General features: G+C 41.0%; 2 protein-coding genes across 5 annotated transcripts in view; one reads left to right on the top strand and one right to left on the bottom strand.

The window, feature by feature from the left end:
* The window catches only part of LOC139103833 (uncharacterized), a 52,557-nt gene that overhangs the window by 10,335 nt on the left and 16,388 nt on the right, over window positions 1-25,834 (bottom strand). For both annotated transcript variants that reach the window (XM_070658888.1, XM_070658889.1), the window contains exons 3-4: window positions 4,652-4,800; window positions 1,785-2,156 (exon numbers count right to left, since the gene is read on the bottom strand). In XM_070658888.1, the coding sequence (XP_070514989.1) occupies window positions 1,785-2,156; window positions 4,652-4,697 (418 nt within the window). In that variant the 5' untranslated portion in view covers window positions 4,698-4,800. The remainder of the gene's footprint in view (window positions 1-1,784; window positions 2,157-4,651; window positions 4,801-25,834) is intronic.
* The window catches only part of LOC139103794 (breast cancer type 1 susceptibility protein homolog), a 59,346-nt gene continuing 40,423 nt past the window's right edge, over window positions 6,912-25,834 (top strand). The window contains exons 1-8 of one of the 3 annotated variants that reach the window (XM_070658809.1): window positions 6,912-7,447; window positions 7,778-7,992; window positions 8,777-10,973; window positions 11,410-12,616; window positions 12,707-12,765; window positions 13,190-13,895; window positions 14,128-14,242; window positions 14,425-17,828. In XM_070658809.1, coding sequence (XP_070514910.1) covers window positions 7,299-7,447; window positions 7,778-7,992; window positions 8,777-10,973; window positions 11,410-12,616; window positions 12,707-12,765; window positions 13,190-13,895; window positions 14,128-14,242; window positions 14,425-14,600 — 4,824 coding nt within the window. In that variant the 5' untranslated portion in view covers window positions 6,912-7,298 and the 3' untranslated portion in view covers window positions 14,601-17,828. Of the gene's footprint in view, window positions 7,448-7,777; window positions 7,993-8,776; window positions 10,974-11,409; window positions 12,617-12,706; window positions 12,766-13,189; window positions 13,896-14,127; window positions 14,243-14,424; window positions 17,829-25,834 lie in introns of those variants that run through there. The other 2 variants (XM_070658810.1, XM_070658814.1) reach the window with 2 other exon arrangements.

Below are 25,834 nucleotides of genomic sequence, written 5' to 3' on the forward strand. Positions count from 1 at the left end.
CGCGCGCTCGTGAAACGCATTCGACCCGTGTACGAAACGTGCGTGCAGTCAAGGAGATAATTAACCACCTTTGCTTGCTAATGGCCGCAGGGCAGCGAAAGGTCGCATGCATTGTGGGAGGATCACCGGTGCGAACGTTTAGCTTAGGTGCTAATGCATGCTTGTTGCTTCAAGCTCTTCAAGTGTAATATGTTATCCTACGTGCGTGTGCAATTCAATTAATTGCATCAAACGTTATACGTTGCTTCGGGAAGCGTATAATGGAATTTGCCAAGTCAAAGCGAAATCAAACAGTGGACTAGGGTAGTTACACGAAATATACTATGGACTGTAATTAACGCAAAAGTAACATTCTTTTTTTTTTTTTTTTTTTTAACAAGCAACTCAAGAAACCTTACGATTTAGAAAGTCCTAATCTGTGATGAAAATTTGAAATTTCCAAAGCAAAGATCTCTCTGCGGTCAAGACCGTATTTGAAAGTTAAAACGCGCTCAGGCTCGAACCAACGGAGAATACGAGAGAAACGATGCCGTTTCGTTTGTTCGTTTCATGAATTTTTCACCCCCGTCGCCGTTATTATCTTTATACTCTGTCCCCGGTCTTGCACCGATGTTATCGAATGACTGCTATTGACAGCGGCGGAAAAACAAAGCGCATTGCCGCCGTATTCGCTTACGGTAAAATGGTGATAAAAAATTCTCCGGTTGAATTCGAATGCGCCGCGTATTAACTAGATTCTAATCCGATTTGCTAAATGACTCCTGCTCCGAGCTTCCATCGCGATAATTTAATTGAACTCGTGCGGCCCGGCGATACGATTGAAATTCGAACGATGAATGCGCATTGTTTGCGAGACGTAGGTTTAAATTTGAAAAGTTCAAGGAAGATTGTGACTTCGCTCGAGGCCCCGATAATTTTATATTACTGACGTGCATATGAAAAATTTCTTACGTAGCGTTTCTTCATTCAAGCGTATACGTAATCGAGGACGAGCAAACTATCTTCCACAAAATTGCAGCACCGTGCCGCAAGTTGTGCTTTATGGTTCGCGACTATCGTGATATGAAATTTCGTAGCAGATGCTGTTACGTCGAGATGGCGAATTAAAAAAAAAAAAAACTTCTTTCAACAAATTGCGGCCACGAACTGATATGTCGACGGAAGTCGACGAGCATATGATGATATAAATTGCATTCACGTTATGTCACCGTCATATGTGCGAGTACAATTTACGACGACGTGGGATTTCACAAGCGATATTTACGTAAAATTAATGACATTTATAGTTTATGAGTATTTATAGCTTTAGACATGTGGCGCGTGAAAATAAATCACAAGTGTGGAGCGAAAAATATAAAGCCGCCTATTAGATTTAAGACACGTCCATGCAAAGTTTTAATTCCAGCAAATAAAAACACTAAGTTTCGACGCTGATTTCATGATCTCTATACGCAAACGATTACGTCGGATATGTTCAAGATACAATGCAAAAATATAACAAGAGGCGAACAAATTGCATATCTGGGAAATCTCAATAAATTAAAAGAGCAACAGAAGATAGATGAGAGCTATAAAGCCTTCGAACTAAGATGCAACGATCACGCTAATTGCACTAATAATACCAACGTTTCTCAATAAGTAAAGTGGCTCTTAAGAAGACAAAACATCGACTACTTAACGTTTTATTACGGCAATATTGCTCGCAAGCACGAACGAGTGCAGGATGCAACAACGTGGATCACACACAAAAGCAGAGCAAAATGACGTGAAGAGAAATTCGTTACCTAGAGGGCCCTTTGACTTCCACAGGCCCTTGTTCAGGGTGGGATCGCCGCGACGCCAATCTCGCCACCCGCGACCCCGACGAGCTGGGCCCTTGCTGGACCATCCGGTCCCGGAAGCAGCGGCACCGCCGCCGGCCCCACCGCCGGTTGACCCACCGCCGATGGTCCCACCGGTGACACCAAGACCGTAAGAAGCAGCCCCGTCAGCGCCGGTAGAGAAACCAGTAGCTCCTCCGCCGCCACCGCCGACGCCGCCGCTTCCGGTAGCACCACCGATAGAACCACCGGCGCCGGGGCCCGGGGTGCTCGGCGACGAGCCAGCCTGCGGTTGACCGTGGCCTCCAGCACTCTGTGGCATCGGCGCTCCCGCCGCTTTTTTTGTCCGACCCGGAAATTCCCAGGAAGCAGCATGAAATGGACAGATCAGAGCGTGCGCGCCGTTAAACTATCTCTCAGCGTTCAATCGATCATGGAGGTTTTCACGGTGGACCGTGCGCTCCTTCTCCGATTCACCTGCTCCTTCGCTTATCTCGTGAAAATTATTTTCAATCGTCGCCGTTATAACCTTTATTTCCGATTAACGATTAGACTCTTACAGAAAAATTACAAGCTCGAAAAGTAAAAAGAAATTATATATTAAATTTTAATAGTTTAACTTTGAGGCAAGAAAAATAATGTCATTTAAATGCGATCTATTTAAAGTTGACACTCCGGTTAATGTGCGCAAACGTACATTTAGAATAAATTTAATTAGAATTCTGAAAGAATCGATTTCAGCGTTAGATATGCGAAGGCGCGGTGTAATAGAGCAGAAGGTATCCATGCGAAGGATTTTTCAGGTAGGTGAATATGCAAAGGGATCAGAGAATCGTATAAATTGCTTCGCTAAGTTTGCGGTAAGTAGGTTTCTATAAATACGCCATCGATTATTCTCGCTTTAATTAGCAACCAGATCATCGTAATCGATAAGAGGTGGGAGATAATTCAATAACAGCAGGGAGTTAAGAATCGAAATATAAAAGTGTCAAAGTGACATCTTTTCTTCTCTATATCGGCGAGATGCCTAACAATGCATATACTTAAGAGTCGAGAGGATTGCAATCCGTTATTGGGTCGAGGAGTGACATTGATGTTAATGGATTGACGGCCAATTTACAGAGATGAGTGATGAATCGTATTTTCGGCACCTCTCATTGTCAATGTGGACAAACGATGACGATTATAACAACGATAAAGAGATAGAGATAAATCAAAATTCTATAATTACAAGTATAATTTTGTTGAATTGTGCTAAATTGTTATAATAATGCAGTTATTAATTACGCAGTACTAATTGCAGAACTAATATATTGTATTCGCGAAATGATAATTATATTCGTCATTATTACTAAATAATTTTGCAATTAAATTCTGAATTAAATAAATTTATTAACGGATAATTGTTTTTGCTGTTTTCTTCGGTATATTATTCCCTCGTACTTAGATAAGCGTGATAAATTTGTTGTCGAGAAAAAAATTTAGTTTTTATAATATTTTTTACGATGCGCACACGTTTATCTTAATTACCAAAATTTTATTAAGTCAAAATCCTTTTCCAATAACATATAAAATCGATAAATGATATCAAGTAATTAAGAAAAAAAAAAAACAGATTTTTAACCTGCATTACATTTTACTATACGTATATACGTTTCCTTATATTAAGAAATATTTAAGAATAAATAACAATTGTAATTAAACTTGTAAAAAAATGTCAGAATTTACTTTACTACGCTAATATTAACTTTCGAAATAACCAAAAAGTGAAAAACCCAAGAGAAGTTTGCAAGAATAAAGAAAAATACTACGGATACCAATTTTGTCTATTCAATAATTCTATTCCTTTGAATACGAGACCATCGAGGTTCACTGGCTACAAAACCTGTTGCATTCTTTTTGCAAAACGAATTTAGTGAACCGTGTCTTTTCGACGTGAGATAGAAAATAGATTCAGGTTTGCTTTGTTGAATAATCAGAAATTCTTATTATAAAACGTTAGTATAAAAATGTAAAATAGCAATATTTTTCTTGTGCACTGACAATTTATCGATTTTATATAATAAATTATTAAATATAATTTGCCATTATTATGCATTAAAAAAAAAAAGGCATGTTACAAGATGATTATGTATTGAAAATAACACATGTAACAAAGAATTACATGTAAATGTTAAGATTTATCAGTTAATGTAAAGACATAAAACAAATGGCATTTAATTAGGGAAGTAAGTTAATTAAAGGGACCTTCTTTTAATTGAAAAGATTGTGCAAAATTTAGGAACCGCTGAAATAACGATTATCAAGTGCCGACTTTCGTCGCATGCATAACGTGTCACATAAGAGAACTGTCTTTCTCTTTAAAAATAAAAAAATTAATTTACCGTCAGTTTTGCGAAAAATGTGATTAACGGTTTCGCAGCATCCTTAATGCAGAATCGTGTTAGCGACATGAAGAACGCAAACTTTATAAAGGAAATTTTTTTTTCTCGCTATTTTACGTCGGTAATTTGGAGTGATCTGCATATGCAGATTAAAATTTTGATCAACCACGGTGTTAGGAATAACACCGGAAATCTAACGACGAGTAGAAAATCGATTAATTTAAACGAAGTATAATTTAGGCTCAACCTGTGGCAATCTGTATCGAAATTGAGCGCGTTATTAAATCCGCAGGGTAGCCAAGTTTTAACCAATCATCACGGAAATTGCTTTTTCCATATAAAACGGTACTGTTTTGTTTTTGGTACCGCTTGAATTTTTGATTGCGTAATTTTACAATTAACTACAAAGCAAAAAAAAAATTGGAAAAATGTATTTTTATTACTTACCGCATAAGGAGAGCAATAAGATACTGGCAAGAAAGAACCACCCCATACTTCATCAACAGGTCGTCCCGTGGAGAACTCTGCTACATCGTTGAACTTCACGTGTACACCGAAATCGTCAATGGCTAGTTCTGCACCTTGGAACCGTGGTCCTTAAAACAGAAAAGAAAATTTCACATTAGAGACATATATATTTGAACAAAAGAGATCTTTTACTCTCCCTCATCTTTCACCGACGGAACTGAAAGTAACAGAAATCAAACTGACAAATCTAACGCCGAGCATTTATCGATATATCCCGTAATCATATTTACTTTGACAGTCTGGATATTCTATTTTAACATTTGATGCATCTCTTTGAAGCCTTGAGATGCTTCCTTTTGTTCTCTCTCCGACGTTGAAATAGCAATTGTGACGATATCTACATACGTGGAGCTCCCCCGTGAGGCGGATGCGCCTGCATGACTAACTGCGCTACAGAAGGTCGAAAATTGCTTGTATCGGTGGATTGCATCGCGGAGGCATACGAATAATTGAAACGAACCACGTCGGGAGCGGCCTCGCCGTGCCGCGAAACGCGGGATACGCCGTCCTATATAATCGCCGGCGAATAATGTATAAATTCGCTTTCGAGAGCGAGTCGCGCGGGGCTCCCGACATTTCCGTAAACCAGCAAATGGCTTATGCATGAGCGCGTCAGTATGAATCCTGGCTGGCTACGGGCAAGATTATATTCCTATTCGCAAAACATCGCGAAACGTCGCGCTTCCCTCCTTGTTGTAAAATTGCTGAGCGAGCTGCAAAACTATGAGCTGGACGTAATATCGAACCGAGCCATTCGCGTACATTATTGGAATCGTTAATTCCACGCGGAGAACCGAAAACCGTCCGTTTCGTTGCCGTGGAAAAAAAAATCTATCCTCTACGCTTTCAAATTGTTGCGCCCAAGTCCACTGATAATTAAAATGACGTCGACACTGCGCGCAGATGGTAATTATTGCCGGAGTTTTTATCACGATGTCTCTACAGTGATCGAAAAGGGTGCGCAGATGTTTTACGATAACAATATATACATACATATATCAATTTCTAGCGTGCCATCAGAATGGGTCAGCATCGCCAATAAATCTTAAAGAGTTTCGACTTTGATTGATTAATTTGCCCGCGCAATGATAGCGGCAATAAATATGGCATGGAAAAAATATATTGAGATAAATTGAAGGATAATTTTGAGACGCGTATAATACATTAAACTATGAATTATTCAACGCTGGCTTATTTTTGATAAATATGGAAATTAATGCGGTGTTTGAGCTCACCCAATCTATTCAATATTAATTTAATGTATGAAATTGTAAGAGGCTGCTATCAATTAGGCAATTATCAATTATAGTTAATAGAATTCTGCGTGACAAACTGTTGAATTATTCAACGAGTTATATTATCAGTCACACGCGAGTGCCAGTAATCGCCATTATTAAATACATACGTTTCAATAGAGAAATATTTTTTATCCTAAATTTATTCCCCATCGTGCGAATGAAAGAGCATTTTCAATTAACGCGTACGCTAACTAGAGCCGTCAGTTACATTAATATAGTAATTTAGGAAGAAGCGGCTGTTAATTGCGAAATAGCATATCCTAAAATTCAACCCATTTCGTTCTCAGAATTAAATTCTACCTTAGTCGAGTAATATTATAGCACAGTATAGTATATATTATAGTACAGTAATATTATAATATAGTAAAATAATAGCCAGAACTTATTCTGGAAATACATTTTGCACGCTACGCACACGCGTGTACACATATGCGTGCGGGTGCACGCATTCGAGCGTACAGCTATTCCGCGTAATACTCGTCGACGTTAGACGCGAAGAAATTCTATTTCGCTTTCGAGTAACCGTCCTCGGTCCGGCGTTGTCCGAGTCGTTACCGCGGAATCGGAGGAAATTCTCAAGAGCTCCCGGGAAATTACCTCGAAAGATGCTTAATCGAGTGCAGAGCAATTGAGGTGGTCCGTGTTCGAAGTCGACGACACTCCGCGAAACTCTGGTCCTCCGAGACTCTTGCGCTGCTCTCTCGAGAAAGTGCGTACGATCTGCCATTAGAGAGCCCGTATGTACAGCATCTCGCAAGTTAAGACGCGCGGTTCACTTCAGACGACAGAAGCTCTCCAAAAAGCGCACTGTGGCGCACTCTGAGGGCGGCGCCTCGGTTTTACTGTTGCCTAGCAACGTTATTTATTTAGTGTGTTCTTTTCTACGCGAAAAAAGTCAGTTTTGTTTAATATCCCGGCGGCGTTCTTATTCTTTTATTTCTCGCTACAGAGTCGAATTACGGAATATCCCGTGAATATTAATACGCGACGTAAACGACTTCGAATGTAAAATCGCTCGAGATCATTCGAAGAACGTATCTTGATCGATCACACGTATATCCGTATACTATCTCCGTTCTGACTCTGTGTAGTCTGCGCTGTCTGCGTGTTTAGTCGATGACGTAATAATCGGCGGTGGTGTCGGCGTCGTTCCCGCGCATTATTACATTCAATCAGTTAATTCGAAACGGAGGACGTGCACGGCGATGATCGTTTGATGGTGCCTCGTGATTTACTCGAGAGCAATATATTTTTGGTAGAAAAGTGATATGTGTAGTCGTGCATTAAGTAAATATTCCCTTACGACAACCGAGGAACCGAGACTGAGCGGAACGATGTCGGATCAAAGCCGGAACGATATCGATCGACTCGCGAAGGTGATAAACAACCTCCAGAAAGCGTTGAATTGCACGATATGGTAAGTACCCTGCCTCACGCGTATAGTCACGTCGCTGTTAAAACTCGAACGGATCGGCATTCTCGTGATTAATATGTTAATTTCTTGCGCGATGATTGGGACCGTTTATAGGTTAGGATTCACGCGGTGCAACAAGTGTCTAGTGTATCTGTATCTCGCAGTAGTCATTGATCACGCTTAAGCGAAGTTGACAGTACTCGCTGATTTTGCACGAAGGATACCATATATTTAATTTCCGAGCGCCGAGCTCGTCTGCAGACTTTTTAATTAATTAAAACAGATAAATGCATGTCAAACGTTCATAACGTTGTTTTTTTTTTATTGTATCAGTGAAGAGCTTATGAAAGAGCCTACCAAGACAAGGTGTGGTCATTCATTCTGCAAGACATGTATAGGCAGAATTCTACAGAGGAAAAGTGCACATTGTCCAATATGTAAGACAAGTCTCAACAAACGTAAAATTTCCAAGGATGACCATTTGCAAATTTGCATTGAGAAATTTAATGTACTCGTCGCTGCCATTGAGTTTGACAGTCACATTGTCAGTGAGTATCCTACAACTTTTATAGCTACCATAAATTGAGCTGTACCTACAGTTCAATTTAATAAGATAAGCTAGCTTCAAGATTTTTTTTATGACTTAAGTAATTGATGAAACACAGAATAAAAAAATGTAAACAGATAAGATAATTATTCCGAGAAATAACCGTGTTATTGGAACGTTATAACGTTGTTATTGCTATATTAATAATAATCGTAATTTTCCATGCCAGCTATTGATCCACTATCTCCTATTGTGTTATTTAATCAGGAGCGAAAGTTAAAAGCTCGGCGGTAGATGCGCCGTCGTAAAAGTATATTAAGTGAGGTCCGTTACTATGTTGTACGGAGAGTATAGAACGGTAGAGGCCTGAAAAATTTAATTCTCGATACTCTTGGGCGCCTCGATTCGCGCTATACGTTTTAGAGAAGGCTCAATGTTTCATGAGGTTCCAGAGTTTGAGTATCACGTATCTTTCTGACGTTATTCAGTTCTCCCTGCATTGAATATTCCAGGTGTCCTTACTACCGTAGATTTTTCCATGTTTTTCGCTTTTTTCCCCTCCCTTTTTACTTTTAACGTTATCCGATACGCGTAAAATTTTTTTTTTTAATTATATTTTGTCATCTCGTAAAAATACATACTTTGTAAATAAAAAAATGTTTATGGCAACCATTGTAACAATATAAAAAACAAATGCTTTTATTTTATTGTAAAAGTGAAATATATATGTAAAAAATTGAAAAATTATCGATATCCGCGATTAAAATCCGATATCTGTATTGCAGTACTGCCGCACTCAACGAGGACTCAAACCGACAACTTATCGGCAAGTCACAATCTGGAGATCGAAGCTTTATCGAATTCTTTCGACGATGACATGCTTCACAGTTCGACAGATATAAAAATTCGCACGTGGCTACACTCGTTTCCCGATAATCCGACCGCCGAAGAAAACGAAATGCCGATCAAAGACGACAAAGCTAGGCCGACGAACCCAATATCCGACGAGAGCGACGAAGTCCAGCAGGACAGCATCAGCGCAAGTCGCAGGCCGAGGCAAGATAGAAAACGGAGCACGGATTGCCCAAAGCGAATTGACGAGGACGGCGCGGGGTCCCAGGTGGGCAAAGAGACGAGTCAGATTGGCGAGGTAATAGAGATCGATTCCGGGTTGAAATACAAGACGATTCACGCCAAAGTACGTATGAAGAACCAACGCGAGAAGATTGTGAGGTCGAATCCGGCGACCGCACCTAGTCAAGATAATTTATCATCGACTGCAGCGGTGCATGATCAGATCGCGTCTTTGAATGTGCCGGTCGCATCTACGAGCGCTGAGCAATCTACGTCGAACTGGTCTCGCGTGATGAACGTCGGAAAAGAGATGAAACGCGCGAAAAAAAGAAAAGTAAAGAAGTTACACGTGAGCACCGAAAAAAGTAAAACGTCACCCAAAATAATCAATGATATCTTGCTTACGCCGAATAGCAAATATAACTCAAATGCTATTAGAATGCTCGATAATAAAAAAAAGAGCGATATATCTACTCACTTGGAGTTTAGTGATAAAAAAGAAAATGCGATTGATAAGAGCTTAAACTTGTCTGACAAAAGTATAAAATCATTTAATGAGACAAATCATTTGAAATTGCATAATAAAAATCTGAGTAATAGTACGAAATCATTGTTAAATGATTCATATATCACACTCGAGGAAGGTAGAAAGATACGTATAATAAATCTGAACAACGATGAAATGAATAAAATTATCGGCTTTGGTAGTAACGCGGAAAACTTAGAGTGTTCTGAGAATATACGTTGTAAAGAAAATGACTCTAATGCACTATTGCAAGAAAGATTAAGTGGCCTAACACCCAAAAAGCTTAACGAATCTGTACAAAAAATAACTTGTGACGTTTCGCGAACTTCTGCCGACAACTTTAGTTCATCCTGCTTGTCAACCGAAAAACGGAGTGTTAAATCTCGAGAGAGCAGTAATGTCCAAAGGACACCGGATAAGGCTACTTCTTCTCTGAACAAGAGTAGATTATCCTTAAGAAAAAAATCAGAACTCAACAATTGTGACTCGCCGCCATTAAGCGACATTCCACTGTCGTGCAGACAGATTAAGAAAACAGATATTAATAGTACGAGCAATTCTACAAGATCGGAAAGTATTCCAAATCGATCTTACGTGAAATTTTTGCAATTGGGCACGTTAGTTAAGCGGCACAATGTCAAGTATCTTTTCTTAGGCACAACTAAACGCGAACGGTCGATGTTAGCAAATGTTCAAATTAGTTCAGTATATAATATGCAGCAATTGTTCAATAAACCAGACATGCGTACAGAAATATTTTTTGACCAGTGGAGAGACTCACAAAACTCGAATAAAATTACTATGGTGGAGAATAATAGTTCGGCGAATAACACGGATAAGAGGCCAATCCATGGGACAAACGCGCGTACTTGTTCAGAAACGTCGAATGCTATTAAACTGCTGTCACCCGACAAAGATTCGCAGTTAAAGTTCTTAACGATAGACTCCCCGGTGAACGAGCGCGAGAAGGTGAAATGCGCGGGCCCGATTAAGTCTGCTATCAAAGGAAACAACTTTTCTGAAATGGAAAGTTCACGCTTCGCAGAATCTACGATGGGCTGTACGCGCAAACCTTCCGTTGAAAGCCCTTGCAAGAAGAGGAAAAGAACGAAATGCACTGGTAACAGAGAGCTATTTGAGGACGGATCTAACGATGGAAACGATTCCAACCACTCGGACAGCAGTCAATCCACGCTAAAACTGGATGCATACAACGAAATGGAAGCGAGTTTGGATGCGAAAAAAAGTCGCTTGTATTTTGCAGACGATCAAAACGTAAGCTCATCGTCTTTAGAAGAACAAGGTGCGTTCGAGAAAATCCCTAAGATGTCTCGCTCGGATACAAAACCAAAATCGACACATATTAAGAAAAAGTTGAAAAGGTATTAGTAAAAGTTTAGCTTAATTTATATATAATTCTTTTATATAATATATTTTTTCGTTCTTTATTTTCTACGTGCTTCCTTTGCTTTTATTTTTCTTATCGAGTGATTTTATATTTTCAGTTTCTATTTTAATTTTAATTCTGATTCTAAAAATGTCTATATATTAATTATTATTAATCACAATTTTTTTTAGATTATTAATGAATACTAGTTTTCTTCCCCTAAGTTGAATACTTCATAAGTCTTCTCTTTTTCTTTTCCAACTTTGTGCAACTACTTTAAACGATTATTATTACGCGCTGTTATTATCATTACTTCTTAAATAAAGTGATACAACAAAGAGAAACCCAGCATACTGCACATTTAATCTCAGAAAAGTATTTTTGTCACCTAAGATATTATTTTTTGTATTTATACCGTCATAATTTTTCAGTTCTCAAAGCGACAATCAATGCACTCGAAGGAACGTATCAACTGTGGAAACGAAAAAACATCGGATAAGGCCGGACGACTTTGAGCTAAACGATGCGAATTGTCTGGACGAAGATCAACGTATTCCGAATACTGTCGATAAATGGAGCAGTAAACGTGATAAGACACAAAACAAGTTGACGAAAGGAAGTAAAAACACTCAGAATAGCGGCAAATCAGTGGGAAACCCATCGGAAGAAAACTCAGAGGGTCATCAATCGTCTTCCGCGAGTAATGCACTCGAGATGAAGACGGACAAGAGCGTAAAATCAAACCAGAAAAGTTGCACGAAAGAATCATATAACTTTGAAAGCAGTAGCTTATTTAATTCAGAAAATATAGACTATATAATGCAACAATCATTGAAGACAGACGTTACATCGAAAAAAATTATGGAACCTACTAACGACGACATCATAAACCGAGTGTTAGAAATCGATCAGATGCGAAATAATTTTGGTACAAGTCAACCGCTAAATTCTAGTCTACAAAATCCCAGAGCGAATCAAAGAGAAAAGGACAACGAGAAAGACTTGTTGCAAGACAATTTTGATGATATTATCGCCAGCGTAGAGCAACCACAAAGCGACGAAATCATAGTGTGTACCGAATCGTCCGCTCGCAATCTCAATCGCCCGGTGGCGAAACAGAAAACGTCAAACTATCTCGCGATGACAGATGAACCGATTGTACAGCAAACTCCGATCATATCTTTGTCATCGACAAACGACATGTTTGAGGACCAATCTTCTAAAAATATTAAGAAACCATCTATGAATACTACTTCAAAAACTCGTGCCAAGAAGAACGTAGCGTCTGATCAGAAGAAACACGTGGACTCGCGTGAAAGAAAAGAATCTCTTACAGAATGTAATATTTCAATCGAGTCGGTGAATCAACTTCAGGTTGACGACGATGAAATGCGAAAACCAAAAACTACTGGTAACATATCAAATGCAAAGGATGATACTTCTGAACTTGATTCGACTATGAATATTACGCAGCATCAAATTGAGCTGCAAATGTTTGAAAAGGATCTATTTGGCGTCCCGGCTCAAAATCAAACAAAAGTGACGAAAATAATTTCGCAGGATGATCCATCATTGAAACAACAAAGTACTCCAAAAAAAAGAAAGCAAAATTCTTCAAATAAAAATACCAGGCCAGGGGTAAGTGCCATTTGTAATATTTTGATATTGTGGCATAAAAGCTTCTCGCTGTACGATGTAACGAGTATCATATAACACTTTTAAACGCAGGAACACTCTGCCGACGAAGATGACGTGGTGGAGAACACTCCTGAGAAAAAGACGAAAAAGTAAGTACTAGTACTTTAAACTCTTTTCCTCTGCCGTACACTCTTCGTGTTCGTGCTTACATGTCTCTACCAGTTGGATAATATGCCTGCACGCGGTCATAAATACGATAACGTACATACACTACTATTGCATGCTTTACAAAGAAATATAAAACTTTTTCGACCTCTTCAGCTTTTTCAAGTTTTCAATAATATGTAAAAAAAATATTAAAAATAGGCTTGGAATAATAGTTTAGTAATATATACAAATAATGATATATACACATACTTTGGAAACTTTTCATATTAATTAATTAATGTATTTGTTTTAAAAAGTTTTTTTTATTTAAATCTTTAAATAGAACACCTCTACCTGCTTAAAATATTGAGAAAATATTTTTCTTTTTCCTGTTAATTTGGCTAATATATGATTGTATTATTACAGATGCGTGAACGCCAAAGCAATCGAATTAAAAAATATTGTAAAAATAGAACCCTCGTGGCCAGTCACGCCGAGTACGTCGAGACCATGTGAAATAAATTTGTCCTCACTTGAGACACCTACTGCGAATATGTTTAGAATGTGCCCGTCCGCGCAGAGTACGCCAATAGCATACAGTTCCATTGTCACAAAGAATCGTTCTGACATATTTAAGAAGACGAAGAGCGAACGCATCGAAAGCAGGAACATTTTATTAGCAAGACAGATGAACACAAAGACTCCGGAGAATGTTGCGCATCAATTTAACAAGCGAGACCTGTGTTTTGCATGCAGCGGTTTGTCCGAGGCTCAGATCAACGTTGTGAAAAAGCTCGTGACGATTTACAACGCTAATTACGTGAGCCAGTTTAATCGAAACGTAACCCATGTTATTATGAAAACCACCGGTGAAGAGAACGTAGTAGAAACTACGTTAAAATGTTTACAAGGAATCGCCCATCGAAAGTGGATAGTAAGCTTTCGATGGGTTGAAGACTGTATTAAACAACAAAAATTGTTGAACGAGCTGCCATACGAAGTCACTACACTAAGTGACATTGGCATTAACACTGGACCTCGTAATTCGAGATTACGAGAGAAGGATCTCTTTGAGGGCTTCACGTTTCTATGCGTCGGACCATACAACAACGTTTCGCTGAGCGAATATCAGGTTAGTTCGAGCTACCTAATTTTCGCGGTAACGAGAGACGGGTGTTTATTTTTCTCGTAGACGCTATTAATTTTTGTTCGCAACGTGACAGAACTTTTTGAACTGTAATTAAAACCAATTCATTGTATGTGTCACTAAACCGGAGGGACTTTTGTTTACCCCTTCGGGCACAATACTATTTGAACCTGGATTCGATCCAAGTTCTTCATGTAAGAATATTTTTTGTTTCTAGGATATGCTAGTCGCTACCGGAGCCAGAGTGGTCGAGTCTTTCGACATTTTCGCTAAATTGGAGGGTATGAAAGGCGTCGTTATCCAAGACGATGTTCACGACGAGAAAGAAATCGGTAAGTTGTGCGTAATGCATTCGCAAATATTTTAAAAGAGTCTGACAGATATTTCGATATTCGTATGAGTATGAACACGCACGAATTTTTTTAGAATTAGCACGAATTTGCATGAATAAAATTTTTTTTAATTTTGTTAAAGAAATGTATTAATATTATGTATATTTTTATTTGTCTGATAGAACATTGGTATCGAACTGCCAAGGCGGCGCCGATTTCTGCGGAATGGATCGTACAATGTATCATTCATTATAAAGTATTTAATATTACACCGTACATGCTTTCATCTAAAGATTATTATGCTATTGGCTATCCACGAGACATTGTTGACGAAGAAGAATCTTATTACGATGTATAAGCAGTAAAAAAAAAAAAAAATTATTTTATTACATATATTTGTCAATTATTAATAGTTTGTATCGTTAATGAATATTTTCAGCAATATAACGAAATAATTACGAAAGACTTAATTTATATTAACTGCAGAGTATTGACATAATGTTGTATGTAATTGTTAAATTTCATATTTATTAGTACAACTAACGTTTATATTTCATCGTTTATATTTTTCTATATATTACATACGTTTAAATTTATTATTAAACTATTATTATGTTATTAAATCATAGTAGATATTAATTAAACTTCTTTTTTTTATATAGTAAAATACTTCTTTTTTTCTTCTCTAACATTTTCTGACATTTTAAGGGAATACGAGATCCATGCGAACGTGATGACGCAGAGGACAAGCTTTTTCGCGATACGACAATACCCCGTCGCCGAGATCGTAAAGTCTGCCCGTCGCGAGGGAACGTCGCAGGGAGGTGCTCACATATTCACCCAACACACGTACCCATATTGATCTGCCCGGGACCACCTGTAGCCAACTCTCACCCGTTCGCGCGCTGCATGGCGTTTGCGAATCTCGCCCAATTGTGCGCGGAGGAAACGAATGCTACGCGTTCTATGCTCCTGACTTCGATAATATCGATACGAATGCGGAGTTACGTCGGAGCTCGCGGCTGTGAAAGCACGCCTGCTTCTCTAACGTTATTACGCACCCTGCATCTCTGCGCCTCGGCCGTATCCGTTCCGAATGATACCGCCGACGTGCGTCGTAATTGATGAAAATACCCTGAAAGCCTACCCGCGCGGGTGGATGACTCGAGCTTATGAATTATGTAAGCGGAATCCGTGTTTAACAATGGTACTCGCGCATCGCGACAGAACGCTTTGTATGAGCCGCAGTGAATTTTGATTCCAGGCAAGTTACTGAGGGTTTACCCACCCCCTCGCGTCCCCCTTTCGTCATACGGGAGATTCGATTATACCTCCCCCCGTGCCGTGGCCCACGTAGCGCTCGGTACTGTTGAAGTTGTACCATTGTGCACGGTTTCTGTACCCGTGTTTGCGAATCGCTCTTCATTGAACGGAGTATTGGAGGATTCCATTGTGCTTTCGCGCGACGCCACTCACCGCGTATGCGTGCATGGCCATTTATGTCATTCGCAGGTGGCAAAATAGTAGAACATTATCGCCTTCGAGTAAGGCACCTTCGTTAAATTGAAATCACGACGCGAACGAGAACCGTAAGCTTCTTTTCAGGCGGTAACGAGAAAAACACGAGTTTTTTTATAGCTGTCAAGTTAACGAGAAAATTGTGGGCTTCCCTGTCACCCGCCCGACGAACGCAGATTCGTTTTGGTTGTAAGAAAATCGCATCAAAAATCGCTAGTTTAAAGCGACGTTACTTGCTCAATTTCCGGCGGCGTTTAAACAGCGGGGAAAAAAATTCTATCTATTTCCAATAGCGAGCGACATATAAATCATTTCTTTCGTTTATACTTTGCGCTAGATAAGTGCGTTAATAACCGCGAGATGTAATAACGTTCAGACATGCTCGCTTCATCGCGCGTTACTGGATCTCCGCGTTATAATGTATCTCGTGTAATAGTTGGATGATATATAATCGCACGTGCGGTATGTCACTACGCGGAGCGTAGACAGTAGCCGACACGCTTATGAGTTCTCCCCCCGATATCTCCGAAACGCTACAAAGTTCCGAGCTATCTCTGCAATTGTCAGAGCATTCCATTCGGACGCTACGTTAATTACGCCGTCGCTTGCCTAAGTGCATTTCATCCATCAATGCAACGCAAAACGCGCATTGGTATTTTGTTTTATAGCCTCGCATATTCTTCTCCGCATAAGCTATCGCGTAGAATGACACGATAAACTAAAAAATTCTGCCGATAAATAGCGTATAGCTTTGGCCCATCGCTAAGGCTACGATCTCGCTATCGAGTAATTTCGCGCGATCACGAGCATCTTCCGTAGACAGCAACGAATTGCCACCGGAATGACGACGCGACCCGGCCTTTTATGAGCAATTTCGTAAATGCCTATCATTTTTTCATTTTCAGCCAACCCTGCGGCTACGCATCTGGCTCAAGCGTCGAGATCGCTTGATTTTATTTTAGGGGAGTAGATCTCGAGGCTCTCGAGCTCGGGCTTTCAACAATTCGGTGCGAGAAGGACAGCAATTAATTACCGATCGAACCTATCGTCTGTCTCACTCTTTCTTAATGGTTGTCTCTTTTCCTCCAAGGGCCGAAATTTCTATCGGCCATATTAGTCTAGTCGCGAAGCTTCGGGCGCGAAGACGTGTTGTCAATCGCTCCGCGATTTAACGTATTTTTTACCGCAAGTAGGATAGTCTCGCGTACAAATATGTGTCGACGTCGTTAACGCGTAAAAGAACAATCATTTTCTGTAATTGGGTCATTCCAATCATCGTTTTTATTTCTGTTTTGGGCTCCGAAAAAGTGCCCCGGGCCACTAAGGTTATGTGGCGGGAAGCAGCGCGCGAAGCGTCCGATGCGAATAGCGCCGCGAGTACGGCGTTGCCAACCTGCTTCACTCGTCATCACCTCCAGCGACGTTCAGCTGATTTCGCCGATCGCCACTATCGGAGCGCGAGATCTACACCTGACCTGCCCTATTCGTCGCAGCCTGAGATTCTCAACTGTTTCAAGCAAGGGATTTGTGAACAACTCGAGGAAGATACAGTGCGCGGAGGACATTTCGTATCGCGGTCCGTCTCATTCGCCGCTCGGTGTAAACTTTCGACGTCGTTCGTTCTGCTAACGAATTAATCGAGGGATCAAAAACTCTTGGACCTCGCCGTGTACATCGCGGCCAGTTTTTCGTTTCGGGATTAATTTAAATTGTAAAAAATCGCCGCGATAATCTACCGTCGTTTTTTCGGTCGTTCGTCTCTCGAGTGATAGAGTCAGTGAAAGTGATTATAAAAAAAAGCAGAGCAGTGTAACATAGTGACAAGTGATTATAAAAAAAGCAGAGCAGTGTAATACAGTGACAAGTGATATGGAGTACCTACTATGGATATGGATACTATGGATATGGAGTACAACGTCAGGATTAACACGTCAGGATGATCCAGAATTCCAGAATGCTGCCACAGCTAGAAGGAAGGAAGGAAGGAAGGAAGGAAGGAGGGAAGGAAGCAAGGCTGCAAATTACGTACCCCAAGTAATTAATGTCTCGCGAATGGCAGGAGAAAAAGGTAAGACAACACGAATAACGATATTTTAATATAGAGATCGTTCGGCGGAATCCTACCGTAGTGGTTTAATTTTTTAAAAAGCACATGCAATTTATTTAAATTGCATCGCCCGGAAAGTGCACACCCGGTAAAAGTAAACACCTCCGTCGTTCTTTAATTAACATTAGCTTTTAGATCGATATCTTTTAAATTGAAACAATTTTCCATAAGTACTTTCCACGACAAATAGCGCGACTCTTACGGTTTTGAAATGAAACGAGAGAAACTTAGAAATATTGTATTTCGCGATTGTCGTCGTTGGTCGCGTATAAAAAGAAGATATACGGAGAGACGCAAGAGATTTGCAATTTAATTAATTGTAAAATTATTCAACGATTCGATAGTCGATAATCGCATTGCCTAAAATAAGCCGAAGCGAATTTGATTTCCAAACGAGGTCGCGCTTCCCGACGAACGTAAAAGCCGAAGACTCGCAAACGACGGGGACGGGATTTGCGTCGCGCGTTCGGACCTGGGTGCATGCGATGGGGAAAGATTGGAGCATCATCCCAGGCAACCCTTTAGTCTCTCGGCCCCCTCGCCAATTAACAATGGCAAGTGCCGAGAAACGACCTTTCCACTCTACTAATTTGCTCTGGATTTAACTGTAGCGCACTTTAGCAGTCGCAAAGGCATTCCGACAGGGTTGTCCGACGTTCGCGAAAATGACTCTCGGTATCTACGTATTCGCAAATTGGTTCGTGTAACAGGACAAGACTACTTCGCAGGTCGCGGGTGAAATTCATACCCGCAACGGATCGAAACGCGGAAAGAGCGGGGAGGGGGAGAGAACGTTAGTTAAATGGAAATCCGGGACGATTGATTTTTCATACATTGGCGCGCTAAAAATAGCGAATTAAAAAGTCCATATATAAAATGTCGCGTTCAATATTAGATAACGTTTGTCGCTATAAATACAAAAAGTAAAAAGCGCTGCATGTATATGGCTCAAATTAGAAAAAAAAAAAAAAAAAGAATTGTTTTCAGAAACGCTGCGGCAAAGAATACGCGGTAATTAAGTAACGAATTGTTATTCTTATTAATGGAACCTTATCGCGATGTAGTTTTATTACTGGAAAAATACCGCGTTACGTCGCCGTTATTTGATAACTTAATAGTGGCCATAAATTACTAAGAGCCGTTGCAAAAAGATCATCGAATATCTACCCGGCATTTTCTTTACGGTATTTCCTTTTAGTTTAACTGTTTAACGTGTACGTTGCCGTTGGTTGAACCTCGATGACGAAATTTGACACTCGTCGCTTAAAATGTCACCCTGCAACGTGACTCGTGGCCACAAGACGTGGAGCTTGGAAACTTACGTGAGCCGAATTCGCAAACGATCTTGATCTCGATGTCCAACTTAGATCGAATGAGCCCGAGAGTTCCTACCCCGACTCAAAACGCACGTATGTACACTGAAAAGCAGATACAGCGTTATATATCTGCCTTCCAGTGTACGTTCCGAAAGCATTTGTACCATCAAATTTCATACGTTCTTCTGAGGAAAGTTTATAACATATATCAAGAAACGAGTATATATATTTTCGCAATTTTCCATGCTAATTTTCGTAAACCTCGCTCGACAGTCATTATCTCTAAAATGTCCTAGCTAGAATATTTAAAAAATCATATCCAACGTTGTCTAAAAAATGTCAGATCAATGTAATTCTTCGACTATCCTATTAATAACTAGCATAATTTTTTTAGACACCCTTTGCTACAATTCTGAATTTAAATCCGCGTTTATCCATTTAGCAATTTTTTTTTATATATATAAAAAAGAAAAACAGAGCTCACGTCAGCGATTTATTTTTTTTTTGTAGCTATCGGTGTGCACTATTGTGTGCGAACGCTTACTGTCTCGAATTTCGAACGAAAACCGAGCTCGATCGCGCAGCTTTTTGAATTTTTTAAACTATAAAAATTAAATTGCATAGAATCTGCAGGATTAAACGCAGCCGGGTGCAAATCACGAGGCACAGTCGGGAGAAAGGTTGAGATACGGTTCGATACCTCGCGTTACCATTGCATCGGCGAACGACCATTTCATGCAGCGCGGTTTACGGCGGCGTGTAAACGACACGGTGGTTTATGCGATTCGCGAATTATTATGCGGATCACAGCGAGGTGGGCGCGATATCCCTAACTTGCAGCTCCCACTGGGAGTCACGTCGAGAATGCTTTGAGCAACGACCATGTAATTTTATCTCCACCTCTGGCTGGACATTTGTCAGTACACGGCTGTAGTCCCAATGTCTTCGGCGTGACAATCAATGTAATATCCGTAATTGCCGCGTCTCTCCAATTAACGTTCGATTAATAAACAGTAACGATAAATAATTGCTTTGTAAAATGTAATAAAACTCGTCGAAAGCTCGCGTTTCAAATGGCCCACTATCCGACATAATTTTTCAACCGAAATCCCAGGTGTGAAAAGTCATTATTATTTTTTTTCTTTTTTTATTTTTTTTTATCAACGCCACTTTCTTTATTTCTATCTTGGGTGGGGCTTTTGTTCGCCACATTAAAGCCGCGTCGTTTTATTTACGGTTCCCACTTTCTTTCATTCCATGACGGAGATTTATTAATGCATTTCCAAATGGTATAAAAATACGACGCTTTAAGAAGCAGCGTGTTAAAGTTGCAGCGAGATAATTGAAGCGTTATATAAAAGTAACGTGACGATCAATTGCATACGGGAAGATTTTGTACGCGATTCGCTTATAATATACGAGAAAGGGCGAATGAATGGAACAACGTAACGGACTGTCGCGAAAATTTACCTATGAAAATAATAGGCTTTATAATTTCAATACCTATATCACGCTAAAAGTTTCACAAACATAATTTTGGTTATTTATTCGAACTGCGGGACTTTATTCCGTTCCCAGAGCGAATTGGCGTATAGCTCCTGCGATTCTCAACTGTCGTAAAAAGTGACCCTCCCGAGAATCATACGGCTTATTGCAAAGTTATGGCGATTTGCGCGATCGCAGAGTACACAGAATATTTCCCAATTGACAAACTTTACACGTATATGTGTACACGTGAAATTTCTGCTTCGCGTATGCAAACGTTTCGATTTACCTTCATCTCGAAACACAAATCGGGGAAAGGGAATTGTTTGCCTTTGCGAGGCGCTATTTTAGATCTGTATTGGAGAACGGGCCGGCACTATTAGCGGTAGCGCCGCATATGAAGCTAAATTATTTCGGACTCGGCGTAATTCTACTCAGAATCTTTTTCTCGTTCTACATTTTCCTCGCTTTTCTTTCGCGCAAGTTCTTTATGCGTCTCCCGCGCCTTCGCCCAGCCGAGGTTGCACTTTTATCTCCGCGCGGAGTCACGAGGAAAATTGTCAGCGAATTTATATCCAAGCTCTACAAACTTAAGTATTTACAAGACAGCGGGTAAATGGAGATAAAAAAAAAAAGGAGCCTTGTATAATTCAAGCACCGAGACGGGACAGCTGCATAAAAATTAATCGAAAATCGATCACCCTCCCAAACCACTTCAAAATAATGAATTAATGAATAATTTCGCGGAGATAGTAACGTAGCACTTCTGCAATTTTTATTACATGCAACGAATTGATAGAGGGAAAAAAAAAACAAAAACGTTTCCGAAATAAATTAATAAAGAAAAACCGGGATAATTGTATAAAATGTAACGTAAGAAACGCTTACAGGAACGTGCTGGTTAAATCGGTATTCTATTCGGTCTGATCGATATTTACCCAACGTCGAAGATAAAATATACCGATACGAACATAAAGTCGAGAAGATGAAGAGAAAGAAAGAGAGAGAGAGAGAGAGAGAGATTTAATATTATAAAACTACCGAATTGTCGAAAGCCTCCCTGCGGCGACATGGCGTTTCATTTTTCACGTTTCGCTATAAATCCGCGCCGGGTTTGATTAAAACCGCGTGCGCGCCGAAGTAATCTCGCAATTTCGCGATCCGTGCGATTTATCTGAGAAACCAACGTCGGCCTCGCACAACGCCAGTTGCCGAAACTTTTCGGGCGCAGCGCGCGGAGAAAAAGAATCGCGTAACGAGACGTGTTTACGAATGGAAAATGCGCGAAGGACCAAAAATGATGGCTGGCGAAGTTGCGGCGTCGCAACGGCCGCTGACAAATTCAACCATTTCAGTAGCTAGGGGGTTGAAAGTTCACGACCCGCGGCACGCAAACTAACCGGCCGGGATATCGCTGCGAGCGCTGCGGATAATTCTCTGGTTTTTGCGTTAGAGCGCTCCTCGACGAGAGACGCAAAGCTTTCCCCCCGCCTGTCATCGGGACGGACTTTCTGCCGCCTGCAATCCGAACGATAGCCGGCTTTTCGCCAAGCGAGCTTATTTACGCGCGTCTCCCAGTTTATACGTCGCGCGTGCACACTTAGATTTCAAGCTCTCCTATCCGTCCTTAATTAAAGTTCGTTGACAGTTGTAAAGTCCTCGTCAAGCGTACTACCCCGCGGGACGTAATTAATTTATTATTAAATTACGGGTGCGAGTTACAATTTGCAAGTGGGCGTGCGCGAAGTGCGTGAGTAATTCGATTCGGACCGGGCCCGGAAGCTCATTACGGCGAAAAGGTACCAAACGGGTATAACGCTTCATTGCGCAAACGAGATGCACGAACTTTGATTACTTTGAAAGTTGATATCGACGCACGTACGAATCGAAATATGCATACGCGCGTATGTGGAATTTTAAATTTATTTACGCGTGCAGCAAAGACTTCGCACAGCCCGGCAGAATTTTTATCCATTCGTTTTTCTTTCGGCCACTGTCCATAAAAATCATTTTTCTCTTTCGCGCTCTTTTCGGAAGGAATCTCTCGCTCGCGTACGCGACATTCGAGCGCACCGATGTTGTAATACTTTTGACCTTTTCAGCGCGCCTCACGTTGCAACGTATGCGCGCGATAATGCGTTTGAACACGAGAGTGCATTATTAAAATCGGCGTTATGCGGGGCGAGCGTATTTTGCGTATTGCGCGAAACAGGATGGACGCGACCATCGACAGCGCATTTTCCGCGCTCGCCGAATCACGTTATCGAGATTATGACCCTGCCGATTCTCGCGGCCGTTTTAATCCCCCCGTCGATTATTCGCTCGTGTTACAGTCGTATTCGTTACAGGGAGCAACGACCGTAAGAGAATTAATATTGCATCTCGGCTATTATTTATAGACGGAATTGACGGTTAAATCTGCGCGGAACCTTATCGTCGTCTACCTCAAATGCGAAAGATCGACCAGCGTAGCTTTCTTTGGAAGAAAAAAAAAAAAAAAAAACAAACTTTCTTCTCAAAAAATTAACACCTCTTTGCTCGACGACACGGAGGGGAGGGGAAAAAAATGAAGCGTTTTAACGTTTGCCGTTTCTTTGCATGTTGAAGATCTCCGGGAAGGCGAGTGAAGTAAAGTGTCACTCGCGCTCGCTTTTCCCAACGCGAAAAGTAACGAGAAACGTGGAAGTAACTTCGCCACCCGACCCTACCGTCCCCGGTTAACTTCGCGCGGCCGTTCGCCACATTATTTATCGGTATACTTGCGAGTTGGAATGCACAATTCGCGGCTGAGGGCGCGAGAACACATAGCTCTTGGGATACGTGCGCCTGCTGCATTTTCGCGAAGACGTCTTCAGCCACGTCGGGCCGGGCGCGATTTTCTCCTATTTTAAACTAACCCGAGCCAACAACGCGTCGCGGATCAGCCAGAGTTTCGGGATAGGAAAAAGTTGCGCGCAGCAGATCCTAATAAGGGTGGGATTCGAAAGAAAGTATTTGGTATCCTTCGACACGTTGTTAGTCGGCTCGCGCGCAACCGTGGCGGAGCTTCATAAAAATGTATGACGCGTCGCGCGAAGGTAACTCGTATCGGAGGGCAACGTGTCGCGCTTTAGAAGTTCATAAAGCAGAAGTTTCACATCGCGAAACGGAGTATCGATTCACGGGAGAAAAACTCCGTCGCATTTATTATAATCAACGTAACTGATAACATCTATTCCGGTCGCGTCAAATGTAATATTCAGCTAAGTAAATTTATATAAATACATTTTTTTTCTCGCTCTTAGATTATTAAGAAATTTCTTAATAACGTTAAGAAAAAAAGCTGCGAGTCAATAAGTAAGTTAATCAGCGCGCGCCAAGATAAACTAATAATTCTCCGAAGCTGCGAGGAAAAATTACGATGGCGAGGGTTCTTCGCGTAGCTTAACTAATTAACGCGTCGTACTATTATCGTAACGACAAAGCAAATCACGAACAATCTGCATAGGCGACCTGTACCTCGAATATGCGGATGAAAGTTGAGCGTGGCTTAATCGATTTACTCGTACAGTGACGTGACTCGCGCTTACCACTTAATTCGGCTCCTTGTTTCGAAACTACTTTACACGCACGCGGAATCCCCGAGCATTCGCGCCCGCGATCGCGACGATAGAGCGAAATTCTATTCCGGATTCTATTTCCGATATCGCCGTCAGAGATTTATCAAGGAAGTTTCTGGCGCGCCGGCGTTCCCGGCGTGACAAATCTTTACGCCGTTCGGTTCCGCAACTTGCGCTTCCTTCCGGATAAACGCGACGATAACGTTGCGCGGTTGTCTCCGTATCTCCGCGACGACGGCAAAATATTCGCGATAACCTGAATATTCATCGCGTTTTGTAAAATTTCGAGCTACCAAAGGACCTCCGATAGATTGGAAAAATATTTACCTTAATCCTCGAACACGCGAACAAATCATCTTGTCTTTTAATGTTTTCGCAAGGCGCTCCATTTTAATATAATATTTCCGTGCTCCGCGCAAATTTATTTGCCACGGGCGGCGCTCGCCCGTTCTCGCTGCAGGGCAGCGGAATAACACATTTCACGTGTGCATGTGCACGGAGAAAATATTAAACGCCCGCGTACACTTGCATTAATAAACTGGGTGCCGCACGCGGCATCGAAGGCCACTCGCCTTTTAGCGCCGCTAAAAAGTTACCGCGGAGAGTAATATTAATAAAGGAACTTTCATATTGCGCTAATTTGTTCATTGTAACGCGAGAAGTCCGGTGGTGTTATTCATTACGGGGGACGGGATAAATCTTGCCCGCGCACAGCCGCCGGGATATAATTCCCGTCTGAAAGTCTTAATTCAATTTTTCTGATTCAATTCGCCGGGCGCTCCCTGCGCGTATCGAATACAGGAGCGCGACGTGCCTTGTTTCCCAGATAGTTTTTCACCTCAGAATTATCCGCGTTATCTAGAAAAATGTTTGCGCACGCGGCACAAAGACGCGAGCGTCAAAACATTCGGAACTACGCTAATAAATCTTCGCACTCGGGGGGATCCGCAGGCGGAATTCGAGATAAAATTTTTCGCTATTCGCGTCACCGTGATCCCGCGAAAGTCGGCGACGCACGGTTGATACGCGGAACTGCGACGCTAATTTTGAATAAAGCGGTAAACGTGAGCGGCGGTGACGATATTAGCAAATGAAATTTCACGACGTAGTCTCGCACAATTCTTAATTGCTTGAAACGAGTTGCCGGGAATGTTTCGTCTCTCACGGTTCAGAATATACCTGCCTGAGGATTAAAAGGCGACGAATACCAGGAATGCAACTGTTATTTAATCAAAGAGCGTGAAAGCGAAATCGATTTAAACGTAAAATCAATGCGCCTCGATTGATTATCGATTAAACTGAATTATTAAGTTAAATTGTTAACCTGGATGGAGAATATGCATTGTAGAAAAATATAAAAGTTTATTCATTTCAGTTGCACGGGCCAGAAACTCGCGATAAAATAAAGAAATATATACGCGTGGCGTGTTGCATATTTTAATATTGTTTATCCGCTGCTTCGGTTACTCGCGACAAAATAATTCTCGACGGAAATTGTAATTATGCAAACGCGGTCGTTTGCACGTCAAAATCTATTTTGCGCGCAAGTAGGCTATGAATATATTTT

This window comes from Cardiocondyla obscurior, linkage group LG07 (genome assembly GCF_019399895.1).
Source record: "Cardiocondyla obscurior isolate alpha-2009 linkage group LG07, Cobs3.1, whole genome shotgun sequence".
NCBI classification, from domain to species: domain Eukaryota; kingdom Metazoa; phylum Arthropoda; class Insecta; order Hymenoptera; family Formicidae; genus Cardiocondyla; species Cardiocondyla obscurior.